This window comes from Cornus florida, unplaced genomic scaffold, assembly GCF_030987335.1.
Source record: "Cornus florida cultivar Cherokee Brave unplaced genomic scaffold, ASM3098733v1 CherokeeBrave_3.0.0_Hap2_Chr05, whole genome shotgun sequence".
NCBI lineage: Eukaryota > Viridiplantae > Streptophyta > Magnoliopsida > Cornales > Cornaceae > Cornus > Cornus florida.
In genome coordinates, this window is record NW_026775575.1 from 17,927,235 (window position 1) to 17,943,242 (window position 16,008).

The 16,008-nt window shown below is 38.7% G+C and overlaps 1 protein-coding gene across 3 annotated transcripts in view; it reads left to right on the forward strand.

Moving 5' to 3' along the window:
• Nucleotides 1-16,008, forward strand: part of LOC132306154 (uncharacterized) — a 76,161-nt gene that overhangs the window by 42,149 nt on the left and 18,004 nt on the right. For all 3 annotated transcript variants that reach the window (XM_059803409.1, XM_059803410.1, XM_059803411.1), the window contains 8 exons: nucleotides 6,961-7,041; nucleotides 7,157-7,227; nucleotides 8,971-9,067; nucleotides 9,169-9,228; nucleotides 12,665-12,719; nucleotides 12,808-13,208; nucleotides 13,285-15,216; nucleotides 15,309-15,878. In XM_059803409.1, the coding sequence (XP_059659392.1) occupies nucleotides 6,961-7,041; nucleotides 7,157-7,227; nucleotides 8,971-9,067; nucleotides 9,169-9,228; nucleotides 12,665-12,719; nucleotides 12,808-13,208; nucleotides 13,285-15,216; nucleotides 15,309-15,878 (3,267 nt within the window). The remainder of the gene's footprint in view (nucleotides 1-6,960; nucleotides 7,042-7,156; nucleotides 7,228-8,970; nucleotides 9,068-9,168; nucleotides 9,229-12,664; nucleotides 12,720-12,807; nucleotides 13,209-13,284; nucleotides 15,217-15,308; nucleotides 15,879-16,008) is intronic.

The following is a 16,008-nucleotide window of genomic DNA, read 5'->3' on the forward strand; positions in this document are numbered from 1 at the left end:
AAAACAGCTAAAGAGTTATGGACGGCTGTGGAAGAGACGTACTCCTCAGTTGGTAATTTTGCAAAACTGTATGAACTCCAACAACAGATTTCAAGATTCAAGCAAGAAAACCAAATTCTTGCTACATATTACCACACTTTATGTGGTAAATGGGAAGAGTTAGATCACCACCAAGATTACATACTAGTGTGTGCAGCTGATGTTAAAGCTTTTCATGCTATGGTAGAAAGGAATCGAATCTATAAGTTCTTGGGTGGTCTGCATCCAAGATATAAGCATGCCAGGGTACAAGTGTTAGGCAGGTATCTAGCCCCTACTTCTATTAGAGATGTGTTTTCGTATATCCAGGTTGAGGAGAGTAGAATGAAGGCTATGTTTGCACCTTTATACACTAAGCTTGAGCCAGAAGTACCATTGTCTGAGAGGTCTGCTCTTGCCACATAACAATGGAACAAGCCCAGTTCTCCAAAAGGAGGGAAACAGGATGATAAAAGCAAGTTGAGGTGTGATCACTGTGGGCGTTCGCGCCACACTAGGGAAACATGCTGGTATCTACACGGTCGCCCTACTCTAGCTCCTACTAATGTGAATGCTAGGCCAGGGCCTGGTCCATTTACGGGGTTATCTATGGCCTGTGTTACCTGGACTCGCCTGTTTAGGCCGAAGTGTCCGTGTTGACACGACACGACACGGACACCGACATTGGATCTGAGTCGGATCCTTCATGGCGTCTATCGGACACGGCTGATAGATGATGAAAACTCAAACAAAGATGTTTGGGTTGGTACTTGTGAAGGATTGCGAACTTTCTTCATGCTTTATTTGTTAAATAGGTTGCCATTAATGAGATCAGAAAACTTACTGGTACAACAATGGCGGTTTGCTTCAAAAGTAGCGTCTTTCGAAGGTTAAAGAAGACTGAAGTGTATGCGCTTCGTTTGCACAAAATTTTGGAACGGCCGAGCGTGTTTCACATTCTTACTAATGCTTTTAATACTCTTCAACGGTCACGATCATGCCACTTGTCAATTTGGATGTAAAAATATGGGAGACTTTGGTCTTTTAACAAGGATAATGTTTTACAGCTGTAAAACACTATCTAAGGCTATGAACAATTTACAACTGTATTGGACAGCTGTGTTATTTTATTTAAGTAATATATATCGGTCAATCTTGAGCAAATTTTTTGACCTTTATAGCTTTGACAGTTTGACTTTATAAATAAGGTAATATTATTATACAAGTTGTATTACCTTTTTTTTTTTTTTTTTCCAGTAAATCCATTCATTAAAAAAAGAAACTATACGAGGAAAGGCCTAGGCCAAAGGCAGCCCAAAAAAACAAAACAAAAACAGGCCCACACAGGAGCACATTGCAGTTGCATCCACAACTGTAAGAACAGGTACAAGTGCAACAGCAGAGCAAAAAAAGAAAACCTGCATCATAGAAAAATAGAGCTTGGAAGGCTCCATGTTGCTATCTTTACATTTATATATTTATTCAATTTTTCATTAAAAAACTGAGGTATAACATAAAAAAGGTACATTTTTTTCTTTTCCTACAAGTGTCCAAGCGTCCTTGTCCAACTTTTGGACACTTTTATTTCGTGTTCCCGTGTCTTATAATTTGATAGATGGATAGATCCGACCTCTAGACCATAGTTATTAAAGGCCCAAAGCGCACCAAAGCGCTAGAGGTCCTTTGGAGCCTAGGCGCGAGGCGCATGGCAAGGCGCGCGCCTGAGTGAAGTGAGGCGCACAATTGAACATTTAAACTACCATAATAACATTCATATCTCATAAGTCATATCAATATTCTAAAAATTAATTTCAAATATAAAAAAGTAAATCCATCAACTATACAAGCATCCAACAACCATAAAACATAGCACAAATTTGTTTTCTTGAAAGGCAAAGCAAAATGTGTTTTCTGAATGGCAAAAGAAAGCACAAAAAGAAATAAATATGTTACAAAAAAAAAAAAAAAATTCTTAACAACAAAAAAATAGAAGAAAAAACAGAGCAAAAAAAAGAAGACAGAGAGATGAGAGAACTAGACGAAGAGAGAGATGTAAACAAAGATAAGAATAGATGAGAGATCTAGAGGAGAAGAGAGAAAAAAAAAGAAAAGAAAGAACTGACGTGGCTTCGTCGTTCATCTCTGCATCTAGGGCTTCATCTTCGTCTCATAATCTCATTCTATCGTTGTTCGGTTAACACTTTGACCCTTGGGCTTTTTATTTTTATTTTTATTTATTTTATTCTTTTGAATAAAAGTTCCTTATATCGTATGGTTGATCTCTCTTTTTTGTTTATTAAATTACCAAAAGTACCATATTTAGCTGAAGAAATAGAACAATCGTATTTTTTTAAACAAATATCAGTGAGGCGCGCCTAGACGCACCTCACAAAGAGGCGCAACCGAGGCGTGCGCCTAGTAAACATCAGTGAGTCTGGGATGACAACAAGCGATAAACTTAAGCTTTGAGCCTAGGCGCTCCTTTAACAACACTGCTCTAGACACGCACTCGAGTCCAGGTAACATAGTCTACGGCACATACTGTAGAGCGTGAGACTGCATCTACTAGTCATGCTTCCTCAGAGCTACCGAGTTCTTTGTCCGGGGCTGAACTTGATGCTTTCCGACATCTACTAGCACAACATTCCTCCGCTTCCACCTCTAACTTCGCTCAGACAAGTACCTCTCATTCGGCACATCAGGTTTCCACATTATCTGGTGGGCCACCCTGGATCATTGATTCAGGAGCCACTGATCACATGATTGGTATGACATCGGATTTTTCTTCGTATAGTTTATATTTTGGTAAGGATAAGGGTTGAGTGGCTGATGGCACCTTCACCTCCATTGCGGGGAAGGGCACTGTTTTTGCCTTTCCTAATCTTACCTTATCCTCTGTTCTTCATGTCCCAAAGTCTACCAATAACCTCCTTTCTGTCAGTCACATTACAAAAGGTTTGAATTGGAGTGTAACTTTTTTTCCATCTCACTGCGTGTTTCAGGACTTGGACACGGGGAAGACGATTGGAAGTGGACGTGAGGACAATGGCTTGTAGTTGCTGAACTCGAGGCCAACTTCTTATTATATTGCAAATCAATCTAGTGTTAGGACTAGCAATGTCAATATAGATCTGTTAATGCATTGGCATAATAGAATAGGTCATTTACCTCTTCTTGTTTTGAAGCACGTGCTTAGGAATAGTAATGTCAATATAGATCTGTTAATGCGTTGGCATAATAGAATAGGTCATTTACCTCTTCTTATTTTGAAGCACGTGCTTCTCTAGTTTGCTTTTGTTGAATCTTTTGAGTTAAATTGTGAAACATGCGTTCTTGCCAAACAATGTCGTGTTTCTTATCCTACTAGTATTAATGAAAATACAGCTCCTTTTCAACTTGTTCATTCTGATGTGTGGGGTCCTGAATCTACTACTTCGTTTCTTGATTTTCGTTACTTTGTTGTGTTTGTTGATGACTTTAGTCAATATACTTAGCTTTATCTTATGAAAACCAAAGATGAAGTTCATTCCATCTTTAAAACCTTTCATAGGATGGTATGTACTCAGTTTGGTTGTCCCCTCAAAATCCTTCGATCTGATAATGGAGGAGAGTTTATGTATGGTGGTCTTGCCTCTTTTTTTGCAAATAACGAGATTGTCCATCAAACCTATTGTGTCGATACACCACAACAAAACGGTGTAGTTGAAAGAAAACACCGTCATATTACGGAGGTGACCCGTTCTCTTCTAATTGGGATGGGAGTGCCTAAAAGTTATTGGGTTGATGCAACCTTAACAGCTACATACCTTATCAATCGCATGCCTTCTAAGGTTCTTGGCTATTAATCCCCCTTCTCTGTCTTACACTATCACACTGCCTTGTTTACTATCCCTCCGAAAGTGTTTGGTTATGTTTGTTATGTTCACATTCATCATTGCAAGGACAAAATGGGCCCTAAGGCAATCTGATGTGTCTTTCTTGAATACTCCGCCACTCAGAAAGGGTATCAGTGTTATAACCCTACCACTCGTCGTCGCTTTGTTTCCATGGATCTTACATTCTTTGAGTCTGTTCCTTTTTTTTCCACTGCTCAGGATTCTCTACAGGGGGAGACTACCATACAGGTAGAGAATCCGTTGTCCATTCAGAGGAAATGCCCCCTTCCTTTGCCTGTTCCCATTCAAGAGGAGCTTCTTACTGAGGTGCCTATGTCTTGTCCTCCTAACATTAATGATTTGCAGTAGGGAAAGCAGCCAATTGTCTACACTAGGAAGGGAAAATAAGTTATTGACTCACCCCAGGACCAAGAAGTCTCCCTCGATCCAGGTAATTCCTTAGTTGACATTGATACTCCTGATTCATTTCCCAATAGCATTCCTGTTGATCTTAATGTCCCTATTGCCTATCGTAAGGATGTTCGTAGTTGTACAAAGCATCCCATATCTCAGTTTGTATCCTATGATGCCTTATCTCCAACATATCGTGCTTTCACTTCGTGTATCTCCTCTATATCTGTTCCTTCTAGTGTTTCAGATGCTCTTAGTCAAACTCCATGGAAGAAAGCTATGCTTGAAGAAATGAAGGCCCTTGAGAAGAATGGTACTTGGGATATTGTTCCATTACCTATGGGTAAGAAATCAGTAGGCTACAAATGGGTTTACACAATAAAGTATCATGCAGACGGAACAATTGAGAGATATAAAGCTTGGTTAGTTGCAAAGGCCTTCACTCAGACCTATGGAATTGATTATCTGGAAACATTTGCTCCAGTTGCCAAGATGAACTCTATACGTGTTCTTCTTTCTTTGGTAGCTAGTTTGAATTGGCTCTTACATCAACTGGATGTAAATAATGCTTTCCTTCATGGTGACTTGGAGGAAGAGGTGTATATGACTATGCCACTAGGGTTTAAGCTTGCCAATGGTCAGAATTTAGTGTGCAGTCTAAATAAAGCCTTGTATGGGTTAAAGCAGTCGCCACGTGCTTGGTTTGAGAGGTTTAGAACTTCTATGAAAAGAGTTGGGTACACAGAGTCTGGCAGATCATACTCTCTTCATCAAGAAGCACCAGGGCAGCACCACTGCCCTTATTGTATATGTTGATGATATTGTTATCACTGGAAAAGACCTCGGATCATTGAGATACTCTTTTGGCATCGAGGTGTGCAAATCGAAGAAAGGGGTGTTCATTTCTCAATGGAAGTATGTATTAGATTTGTTGGCTGAAATAGGTAGGCTTGGAGCTAGACCTATTGATATTCCCATTGAGCAGAACCATAGGCTTAATGATGTAGATGGAGACCCATTAGATGATGTGGGAAGATTTCAACGATTGGTTGGGAAACTGATTTACTTATCTCTCACGCGCCCGAATATTGCCTATGTTGTTAGTGTGATTAGTCGGTTTATGCATGCTCCACGTACACCTAACCTTAAGGTAGCTCATTATGTTCTTCGCTACCTCAGGTGAGGGGATATTGTTTGGCAGTCATGGCCACTTGTGTGTTGAAGACTATATTGATGCTGATTGAGCATGGTCTGTGACAGATCGAAGATCTACTTCAGGATATTGCACATTTGTTGGAGGTAATCTTGTTTCATGGCGAAGCAAGAAATAGTCTGTAGTAGCTAGAACTAGTGTAGAGGCTGAGTTCAGATCTATGACACATGGAGTTTGTGAGTTGTTATGGCTACGTACGATGTTGGGTGAGTGGGGTTATCCTGTTCGCGAGTCAATGAAGTTGTATTGTGACAACAAGGCTGCTATTAGCATTGCCCACAATCCAGTTCAACATGACAGGACAAAGTATATTGAAGTCGATCGACACTTCATCAAGGAAAAACTTCTTCTTGGGCTGATTTGTACTCCATACGTTAATACACGTGATCAGGTTGTTTGACTAAGGGTGTGAGCAAGACTTGCTTACAAAATATGTTAGTCAAGCTGGGCATGATAGATTTCTATGCACCAGCTTGAGGGGGAGTGTTGTCAGGGGCTTATTTGTTATTACTTATATAATGTTGGGGCTTATGTGTAATTTCTGAAACTTGTTATTATAAATAGAATGTGGTGGAAGGATCAAAGAATTCTTTCATTCTTTCTCTCTTTCCCCATCTCTCTCTCTTTTTCTCTCATCCGCTTTCTTCTCTTTTACTTTTTCTTTATCATTTACTCTTGATTTGATTATATCTTAAAGTCAACAGTAATACTTCCACCATCTCACGATTGTATCATTTATATCAACTAACACCCGGGCTTAAAGGATATGTGTGGTTTGTGGGTGATTGCACATATCCGGAGTTTGCAATTCATCCGAGAGTCCAAAGTGGCTAGCAGGTGGGTTGATTCTTCGTTACCAAATATATATATATATATATATATATATATATATATATATATATTTTGATAAATAATAATTGATTAAGAAGCGCACGCGCGATTAAGAAGCGCGCGCGCGCGCATGTATATATATATATATATATATCAACTTCTGCATTTCAGCTCTGCTCATTTTATGGACATGTTCTTTAGCCACAACATTAATGTGATCTAGAAAAATTATGTTTTTCAGTCTGTTAATAGTGTGGCAGAGGATGAAGAATTTCCATACTCAAATTTGCATAGGTGGTCTAATAGTTATTTATATAATTTACCTTTAAGTTTTAGATATATAAGTCAATTACACTATATAACAGAATTACATCTCTACTTATCCCATCTTGCTCTAATTCTCTGAGCAACGCCATGTATGCTTTCCGTTCTGGTTGCCTTTGACTAAGCTTGGGAGAATGTTGTGGAATTTTCTAATTCTTTCTTATGCTTAACATGGTAGATCGTCTTTATAAATACTTTCAGATCCAACCAACTGTCTACCTATCTAATTAAACTTAATTCTATTTTGTTCTAATAGCTTCCTGTTATACTTTTTTATATCCTTGGCAGACTTTTGTTTTGGACGTTCATCCTTTCAACCCCCGGATTGCAATGAGTGCTGGGTACGACGGGAAAACCATTGTGTGGGATGTAAGTTTCTGTTCCTTACATTAATCAATGTAGGTTTTGGCTCGTAAAATCATGTTGTTTTATTATCTATTGGTGATTCTTTTTTGTTGAGTGCTTTCATGTACTGTGCTTATAGATATGGGAAGGCACACCGATTCGGATATATGAAATTGGACGCTTTAAGTTGGTCGATGGAAAGTTTTCTCCGTAAGTGATATGTAGAAAGCCTTCTAATTTTCAGTTCTTGGATTTTATTTCATTAATTTTGTTGTTGTTATTGATAATAGCTTTTCCTTTGTTATTTACATTGAAAAAGTTCTGTTGCCTGATCTAGTCCTTTCGTCTATGAAAGGTGATATATGGAAACATGGTTTATTTATATCTTCACTATTTTAATTTTAGTTTTATGATGTATAAGTTGAACATGTATTCCCTATTTTTGCTTGGTTACAAAATTTGTTCTTTGATTGATATGCTTGCACGAAGTTCCTCTTACCTGCTCAACCTAGTATAATTTTCTTTGCAATTGGTCAATATACTTTGTGAAGGATGTTTTCTACTATCACTAATATCTGTTGGATGCACACTTTCATAAGGTTTGATTGAGTATTATTAGACACTTTCATAAGGTTTGACTGAGTATTATAAGACATACCAAATATTTCTTTAAGTCCTCTAACCCTGGCCCACTGTTTTAGATGTGATGTATTTGTATCGTGCACGCAAATCACTTTTAAGAAACTTTTTCCCCCCAAGAGTTTGAATTATATTTTTGAAAGCCTTTTTATGTGGTAAATTGTAGAAACAGGAGCCCATTTAATGCAGTCTATAGGCATGCTCCAACACGCTATCTTGATCTTGCAACTATTCCCTATGGCTAATATAATCCTGTCAAGTAAGAAAGCTGAGTATTTCTTTGCTACGAAGTTAATAATTTATGAAGAAGTGTGGAAGAACCTAAAAAGGAAGAAATGAGAAGTTCAAAGCCTCTAATGATCATCACAATGTGAAGATTTCAATGAAGGGCACCTTGTCTGGGTTTAATTAAACAAAGACTGTGGTCTTCCTTTCAGTTCTTACAAAAAATTCCTAGTAGAAAAGATAGGTCCAAGCCAGGTCCTCAAGAAGATAAGTAATATTTCCTACAAATTTAAGCTACCTCCAAATATCTTTCCTCACCGTGTGATCTAGACCTAGAGGAGGGGGTGAATAGGTTTTTTTTCTCAATTGGTTTATTTTATTAACAAAAATGTGCATAATGTACAAAAAGCTAAGAGACATAACCTCTGAAACAAGAGTAGAGAAGTTCCATTCATCATTTGAAATAAGAACACTCAAAGGAGCAGTCCTCTTAAAAGGTAAGAACCTGAAAAACATGTGACCAAACTTCTGAAGAATAGGTAGGGCTGAATACCATGGATCATCATATAGACTAATAAAACAGCCTTTTCCAATCTTGTATGAAATGTTCTGTAGAATAACCTGTCTTATAGAAAGCAACTGTCTCCAAATTGTAGATTGAGAAGAAGAGGGAACTCCATACCAAAAGGAACAAAAATTTAAATTACTTTTTGGTTGGATTAGTTAACTACTTTTTGTATTTGACCAAACTTAACAAAAATTTAAATTCAAATCATAGCAGAAAATTAAAATCTACTCAATCCATCAGCCAAAACATGCAATAAACATTTTAAGCAATAAAACAATGGACATAAAAAATATAAACAAAAAATTATGTGGAAAACCCAACCTGGGAAAACCAGGGGACCTAGGTCAGATTCAATTTTTTTTCCCCCTCACATGGACATATGAATTTGTAGCTTTTAGTAAATTTATGCAGGTGCCTCTTTTTATTTATTTTAATTTCTTATTAATACTTTTTTGTTCAATCCAAATAATTAAATTATAGCCTTTGGCCTTTATGAGAGATGTTTTTTCTTTGTAACATAGGGATGGGACATCAATTGTACTTTCAGATGACGTTGGACAACTTTGTTTTCTTAACACAGGTCAAGGTGAGTCCCAGAAAGATGCCAAATATGATCAGGTATAAGAAATATTGATGCAGTGCTGTAATTAGTATTATCAGTAAATTAGGTTCTCCGCAACGTCTATATGATGGTTCTTTGTGTTTAATCTTTCCAACAGTTTTTCCTTGGGGATTATCGTCTACTTATCCGTGACACTCTTGGAAATATTCTTGATCAGGTTAGTTGACCATTTGTTGTTACACCACTGTGTTTGGTTGGGTTTATCTCCTGTGCCAGGTTTATATGTACACAAGAAGAAATGAATCGATGGAATTTCTGTTAACAGATATGATAGCCACAATTTATGGAATGACTTACCATATTAGTGTTGTTAGGGACTTATTTGGTATTACTTATATAATGTTGGGGCTTATGTGTAGTCTCTCGAGCCTACCTACTTATTTTTTATCTGTGTTCCAAATTCTATGCTCTGTTGCTGAAAGGATTGAAAAGATCCAAAGGGATTTCCTCTAGGGTGGAAGGGGCGAAGAGTTTAAGAATCATCTCGTCAGGTGGGAGCAAGTTTGCAAGCCCATCAAGTCGGGTGGTCTGGGTATCCGGAGGTTGGTTCCTTTAATCAAGCTCTCTTGGGCAAATGGTTATGGAGATTCAGCAGGGAAAGGCATTGCCCTTGGAGAAGGCTTGTTTCATGTCGTTTTGGGGAGGAGAGTGGCGGCTGGTCAACTTGTCCAGTCTCTATTGCGGGAGGAGTTGGTGTGTGGAAATTCATTCAGAAGGGTTGGGATGTTTTCTCTTCCCATATTAGATTCAAGGTTCGTGATGGTAGATATGTTCGATTTTGGGAGGATTTATGGTGCGGTGACCAGTCGCTATCCTGCACCTTTTCCACTTTGTACAGCATCGCCGCCGACAGGCATGCCTATGTAGATGACTGTTATCTGCTTGATAGCAGTGGAATTACGTGGGATGTGAGCTTTTGGCGTTCTTTTCAGGATTGGGAGATGGACGAGGTATGTGTTCTTCTGGATATGTTGTATCAGCAGGAGGCAGTTGGCAGTTGGCAGAGGTAGTGATGATATTAGGTGGATCCCCTATTCCCATGGTTGATTTGAAGTACGATCCTTGTTTCGATGCCTCTCTAACTTCGTTGGCATTGATTTTCCATGGAAGACCATATGGCGTTCTACTGCTCCACCTAGAGTGGCATTCTTTGTATGGACTGCTGTATAGGGCATTTGACGATTGATAATTTGAGGAAGAGAGGCAATTGTATTGTTAACTGGTGCATTGCCCTGGCGTACGACTGTTGGAACCTTATATTTGGCTTATTCGGTATGTTTTGGGTAATGCCTCGATCTTCTAAGTTTTTGATTAACGCATGGAGGGGATGCCGTGTGAGAAGCAGTGTTCGCGACTATTGGAGGACAGTTTCGCATTGCGTTTGGTGGTGCATTTGGAAGGAGAGGAATAACAGAATGTTCGAAGAGAAGGAGTTTTCCATGGTGACGCTGAAACTTCATATTATTCGCTCTATCTTTAGTTACGTGAAGAGGAGTTCTTGCTCCTTTTTCCGATGACTTAGTTAATTTTTTGGATTCTTTGGGTCTTTAGATCCTGGTTCCACTTTTGTTTAAGGGATGCGTTCCCTTTTGAACGCTTCTGTTGAACATGTGGCTCAATTTGAGGCTTGCATCACCAATGATGTCAAGATTCTTGGCCTCCAAGAATGTGTGCCTAGCAAGTCTTTTGAGTGGTCCCCAAGTAGCCTCATTTTGGTTTCCCATTTTGGCTATAAATAGCCTTGCCCTCCATGGTATTGAAGCATCCCAAATCAATTGAGTTTGTAATTTCAGTGAGTGAGTGTGAGAGTTTTGGGTGTAATTGAATTTTGGGTGTGAGCCACTTTGCCTTATATATCTTTATTTCAATAGTGAAATATTGTTCTGTCTTCTACCCGTGGATGTAGGCATAGCCGAAACACGTATAAATCCTTGTCTCGATTGTGTGTGTGCCTATTTTATTTTTCTTGTCATTTATTTTTCTATTGTTCTCATAAACTCCTATTCGATCATTTTTTCATAACAGCTTCTTCATCGATTATTATTTTATCAAAAAAAAAAAAAAAAAAAGAAGTAAAGAATATGGTGGAAGGATGAAAGAATTCTTTCATTCTTTCTCTCTCTCTCTTTCTCTCATCCGCGTTCTTCTCTTTTTCTTCTTCTTCTTTATCACTTACTCTTGATTATATCTTAAAGTTAACATGGTATCAGAGTATGGTTTGTAAAGCTTTAGGTGTGTAGTTGAAACCCTAGGGCAAGTTTGTGTAAACCCTAATGGGTGTGACGGGTTTTGAAGAGATTCCAAGATGGGTTTTGTTTGCAAGGAAGTAGTGTTGATCACATCCATACGTACCGCGGATCTAACTTCGTGGTGAGTTGGCTGGGGCTCGCAGGGGGCTGAGTTCAGATCCAGTGCAGAGGCTGAGTTCATATCCATGGCATATGGAGTTTGTGAGTTGTTATGGCTACATACGATGTTGGGTGAGTTGGGTTATCCTGTTCGCAAGTCAATAAAGTTGTATTGTGATAACAAGGCTGCTATTAGGATTGCCCACAATCCAGTTCAACATGACAGGACAAAGCACATTGAAGTCGATCGACACTTCATCAAGGAAAAGCTTCGTCTTGGGCTGATTTGTACTCCATACGTCAATACACTTGATCAGGTTGCTGATGTTTTGACTAAGGGTGTGAGCAAGACTTGCTTGCAAAATATATTAGTCAAGCTGGGCATGATAGATAAGTTCAGATCCATGGCACATGGAGTTTGTGAGTTGTTATGGCTACATACGATGTTAGGTGAGTTGGATTATCCTGTTCGCGAGTCAATGAAGTTGTATTGTGACAACAAGGCTGCTATCAGCATTGCCCACAATCCAATTCAACATGACAGGACAAAGCACATTGAAGTCGATCGAAAACTTCATCAAGGAAAAGCTTCGTCTTGGGTTGATTTGTACTCCTTACGTCAATACACTTGATCAGGTTGCTGATTTTTTGACTAAGGGTGTGAGCAAGACTTGCTTGCAAAATATATTAGTCACGCTGGGCATGATAGATATCTTTGCACCAGCTTGAGGGGGAGTGTTGTCAGGGGCTTATTTGTTATTACTTATATAATGTTGGGGCTTATGTGTAATTTCTAAAACTTGTTATTATAAATAGAATGTGGTGGAAGGATGAAAGAATTCTTTCATTATTTCTCTCCTTCCCCATCTCTTTCTCTTTTTTCTCATCAGCTTTCTTCTTTTTTTCTTCTTCTTTATCACTTACTCTTGATTATATCTTAAATTCAACAATTAGTAGAGATTTGATTATTCTAAATCAAATCACATCATATTCTATATGATTTGTGGCTATCAAATCTTTGCTACCAATTTCATATATGCTACCTTCATAATATGCAACGATTTTGGTAGCAGTATCTGTAATATTAGTTGTAATTGCAAATTTACTTTTACATGTATTGTGCGGGATTTTGGGATCTTGATGCATTAAGGTTATGCATCAGTGGGTGTCTGATTTCAGGTCGAAGATCTTCCAGTCGCTTTATATTATTCTATGTTTAGTAAATTTATGTTACATCTGATGCAGGAGACGCAGCTTGCTCCATACAAAAGGAATATTCAAGATCCTCTTTGCGATTCAAGTATGTTTTACAGCTTCATTTATCTATGATGGTCTTTCTAAGTCGATATTTTGATACAACACAACATCTTTTTAATGGGAAATGGCAGCTATGGTTCCCTATCCTGAACCATATCAGAGTATGTACCAGAAACTTCGGCTAGGTGCACTGGGTATTGAGTGGCGTCCTTCATCCATAAAATTTGCCACTGGCAATGATGTTGGTTTGGGCCAAGATTATCAAATTTTGACATTGGAAGACTTGAATGGAGTGATTGAGCCATTACCGGAAATTATAGATGCCATGTACTGGGAACCAGAAAATGAAGTGATAAATGATGATTCTGATTCAGAGTACAATGTTCCTGAGGAATATTTGAGTGACGGTGAGCACGAAAGTGTAAGTGCCAGCACATCTAGTGATCCAGAATGTAGTGCAGAAGACAACAAGGTTGAACAAAGTCATAAAAATGTCCTCCGAAGATCAAAAAGGAAAAGGATAAAGGCAGAAGTAAGTATTGCATTTACAAATATCAATTTCCTTTCTTGTTTGCACTGGCTTGGGATTGAGTACAATTGTTTTTCAGGGCAAGTTGATGACTTCTTCTGGGAGGCATGTTAGGAGGAGGAATTTGGATGGGAATGATGGAACCTCATCTGGGAGTAAAAGAACTAAAAAATCAAACAAAGGTCGCAAAACTTTGAAAGGAAATTCTTCGAAAGCAAAGTCACTGAGATCTCAGAGGCTTTCTGCACGCAATGCCCTGAATTTTGTCTCTCATATCACAGAAGCTTCTTCAGATGAAGAAGATGAAGGTGGCTTAGAAACTGATTCATCAGAAAGCGAGTTAATGGTGGAAGATTCGAATGTTCAGAGCCATGAACACGATATCAACTTGCAGAATGTGCAAGAGATATATTCAAAAGCTGAACAAGCATCCTTAGACTCTGAGCATACAGCAAAGCCTCCCAAATTCCTAGAATCTCAGACAAATGTTGAGAGCAGGAAAAGATTGGTCATAAAGTTTTCACTTCATAATTCTAAGAAGTCTGTGCCTTCAGCAGAGAACACCCAAACCCAGTGTCACAATCAGGCTGACTTAGCATTATCCTCTAGACTGACTCTAGAAACTCCGAAAAAAACCTGGATCAAACTAAGCTCTGAGGATTCTGAGTCATCTTCTCCAAATGCGGTTGATGTGGAGTTGTCTGCAAATCATAACATAAATAATTCTTGTGATGGAGAACATGCAAAAGTTGAGGATCAATTGGAGAAATCAGCAGATTATAGGCACCAAAAAATCAGATGGGGAGAGGTCAAAATACGCTCATCCAAGCAAATGAAATCTGAAGATCATATGACAACAGATGGAAGTACTGGATTTAATGGAAGTTTTGATGTCCATTATGGAAACACAAATGATGTCAATGACTATGTTAAACCTGGAATGGGATATGGAGACTCTTTTTCCTGTTCAGAAATCCAAAATCATGGAGGTAAGGCGTTGACTGAGGCTTACAAGAATAAGGAACAGTTTGAAACTGGTGCATTAGGGGATATGGATAGTGAAAGAGGTAAAGATTTTTGTCCTGAATGCGCGTTTCAATCTTCACTGCGGAAAACTTCACCCCTATATGATCCCCAGCAAACAGGCAGTGGTTCGGCAGCCTCTCATCATGAAAATCTCAACAAGGGATACAAAGATTGTTCTGGATCTGACATATCCCGAGGTTGTGACTTGGTTGTCATCACGAACCTCTCTCATGAAATGAAAGAGAACCCTCTACCCAAGCCAACAAAGTTAAGGATTACATCAAAGAAGATTTTGCAGGGCCCCAAAGGCCCTTTAAAACTGAAGTGTAATGTCGCAACTGGTGCCGGTGATGATTCAGCATCTGAAAGTCACCCATGCATGAAGCAGAATCTGGTTTTGGGACTACCAAGAGAGGATGAAAGCTCTGACCTACCAAGGTTGGAGAGATTAGATTCTCATTCAAACACGAAAATAAAAGATGCAGTTTACAAAGAGGATAATTCATATAGGGCTAGAACTAATCCCAAAGGTTATCATGGTGGTATCGTAGAAATCATTTCAAAAACCAGCAGCCATAATCATGATTCAGAAATCGATATCCCTGAAGCTGAAACAGATGAACTGCGTAGAACAAGATCCATAAGGTTGAAGGCAACTTCGCGGGAGACGCATGATATGGACAATATCCATAAGGTGAGGGAAGGTCATAAATCAGTGAAGACATCAAGAAGTGCTGAAAATCCCTCCAAGAGAGCATTTGCTCAGCTCCCATCAGATGAATGGATTTTAAGTCCAAAAATTACAGTCAGATCTAAGTCTACTAGAAAGAAAGGAAGTGGTTATTGTGATAATGACCCCTGTTCTTCAGCTGGGAAGAAGTCAAGTTACAAACTCAGAAAATCAAATTGGCTAATGTTGTCTGAGCAGGAAGAGGGTTTTCGTTACATTCCTCAGCTAGGTGATGAAATTGTATACTTAAGACAGGTAACTCTTCTGGTTTTTCTTTATTAACTATTCCGAACCTTTATATTTTCCCAAGTTGAAGTGATTTATGCTTACTATTCAATGATTCTCAGGGCCACCAAGAATATCTAGAGTGGAGTGAATCATCAATGGTAGGTCCATGGATATCAATCAAGGAAAACATCAGAGCTGTAGAAATTTGTTCCGTTGAAGGACTTAATTATGCAACAGTTCCGGGCTCTGGGGAGAGCTGCTGTAAACTTGCACTGAAATTTATAGATACTTCTTCTAGTGTGTTTGGTAGGACATTTAAGTTGACTTTGCCCGAACTGAGTGATTGCCCAGATTTTTTTGTTGAGAGAACATGGTATGATGCTGCAATTAGGAGAAACTGGACCTCGAGGGATAAATGCCTGGTGTGGTGGAGAGATGAGAGTGGGGAAGGGGGTAATTGGTGGGAATGTAGGATTCTATCTTCAGAGGATAAATCAAACGAGTTCCCTGGCAGTCCTTGGGAAAGATTTGTTATTCAGTACAAGAATGAAAAATGTACCCGATTACACAGTCCTTGGGAACTATATGATCCTGATAGTCCATGGGAGCAACCCCATATTAATTCTGAGATAAAAAATAAGCTGCTGTCTTTATTCACTAAATTACAGCAGTCAGCAAGTAGAAATCAGGTATTCCTTTTTTGGTTTCTATTTTCTAATTTATGCTTTTTTTGAATTGCTATGACATTTGCATGTGAGGCCTCAGTAGTTCTGATTTCGGAGTGGTAACAAATGATAGAGTTAGTGTCATTGTTTTAAT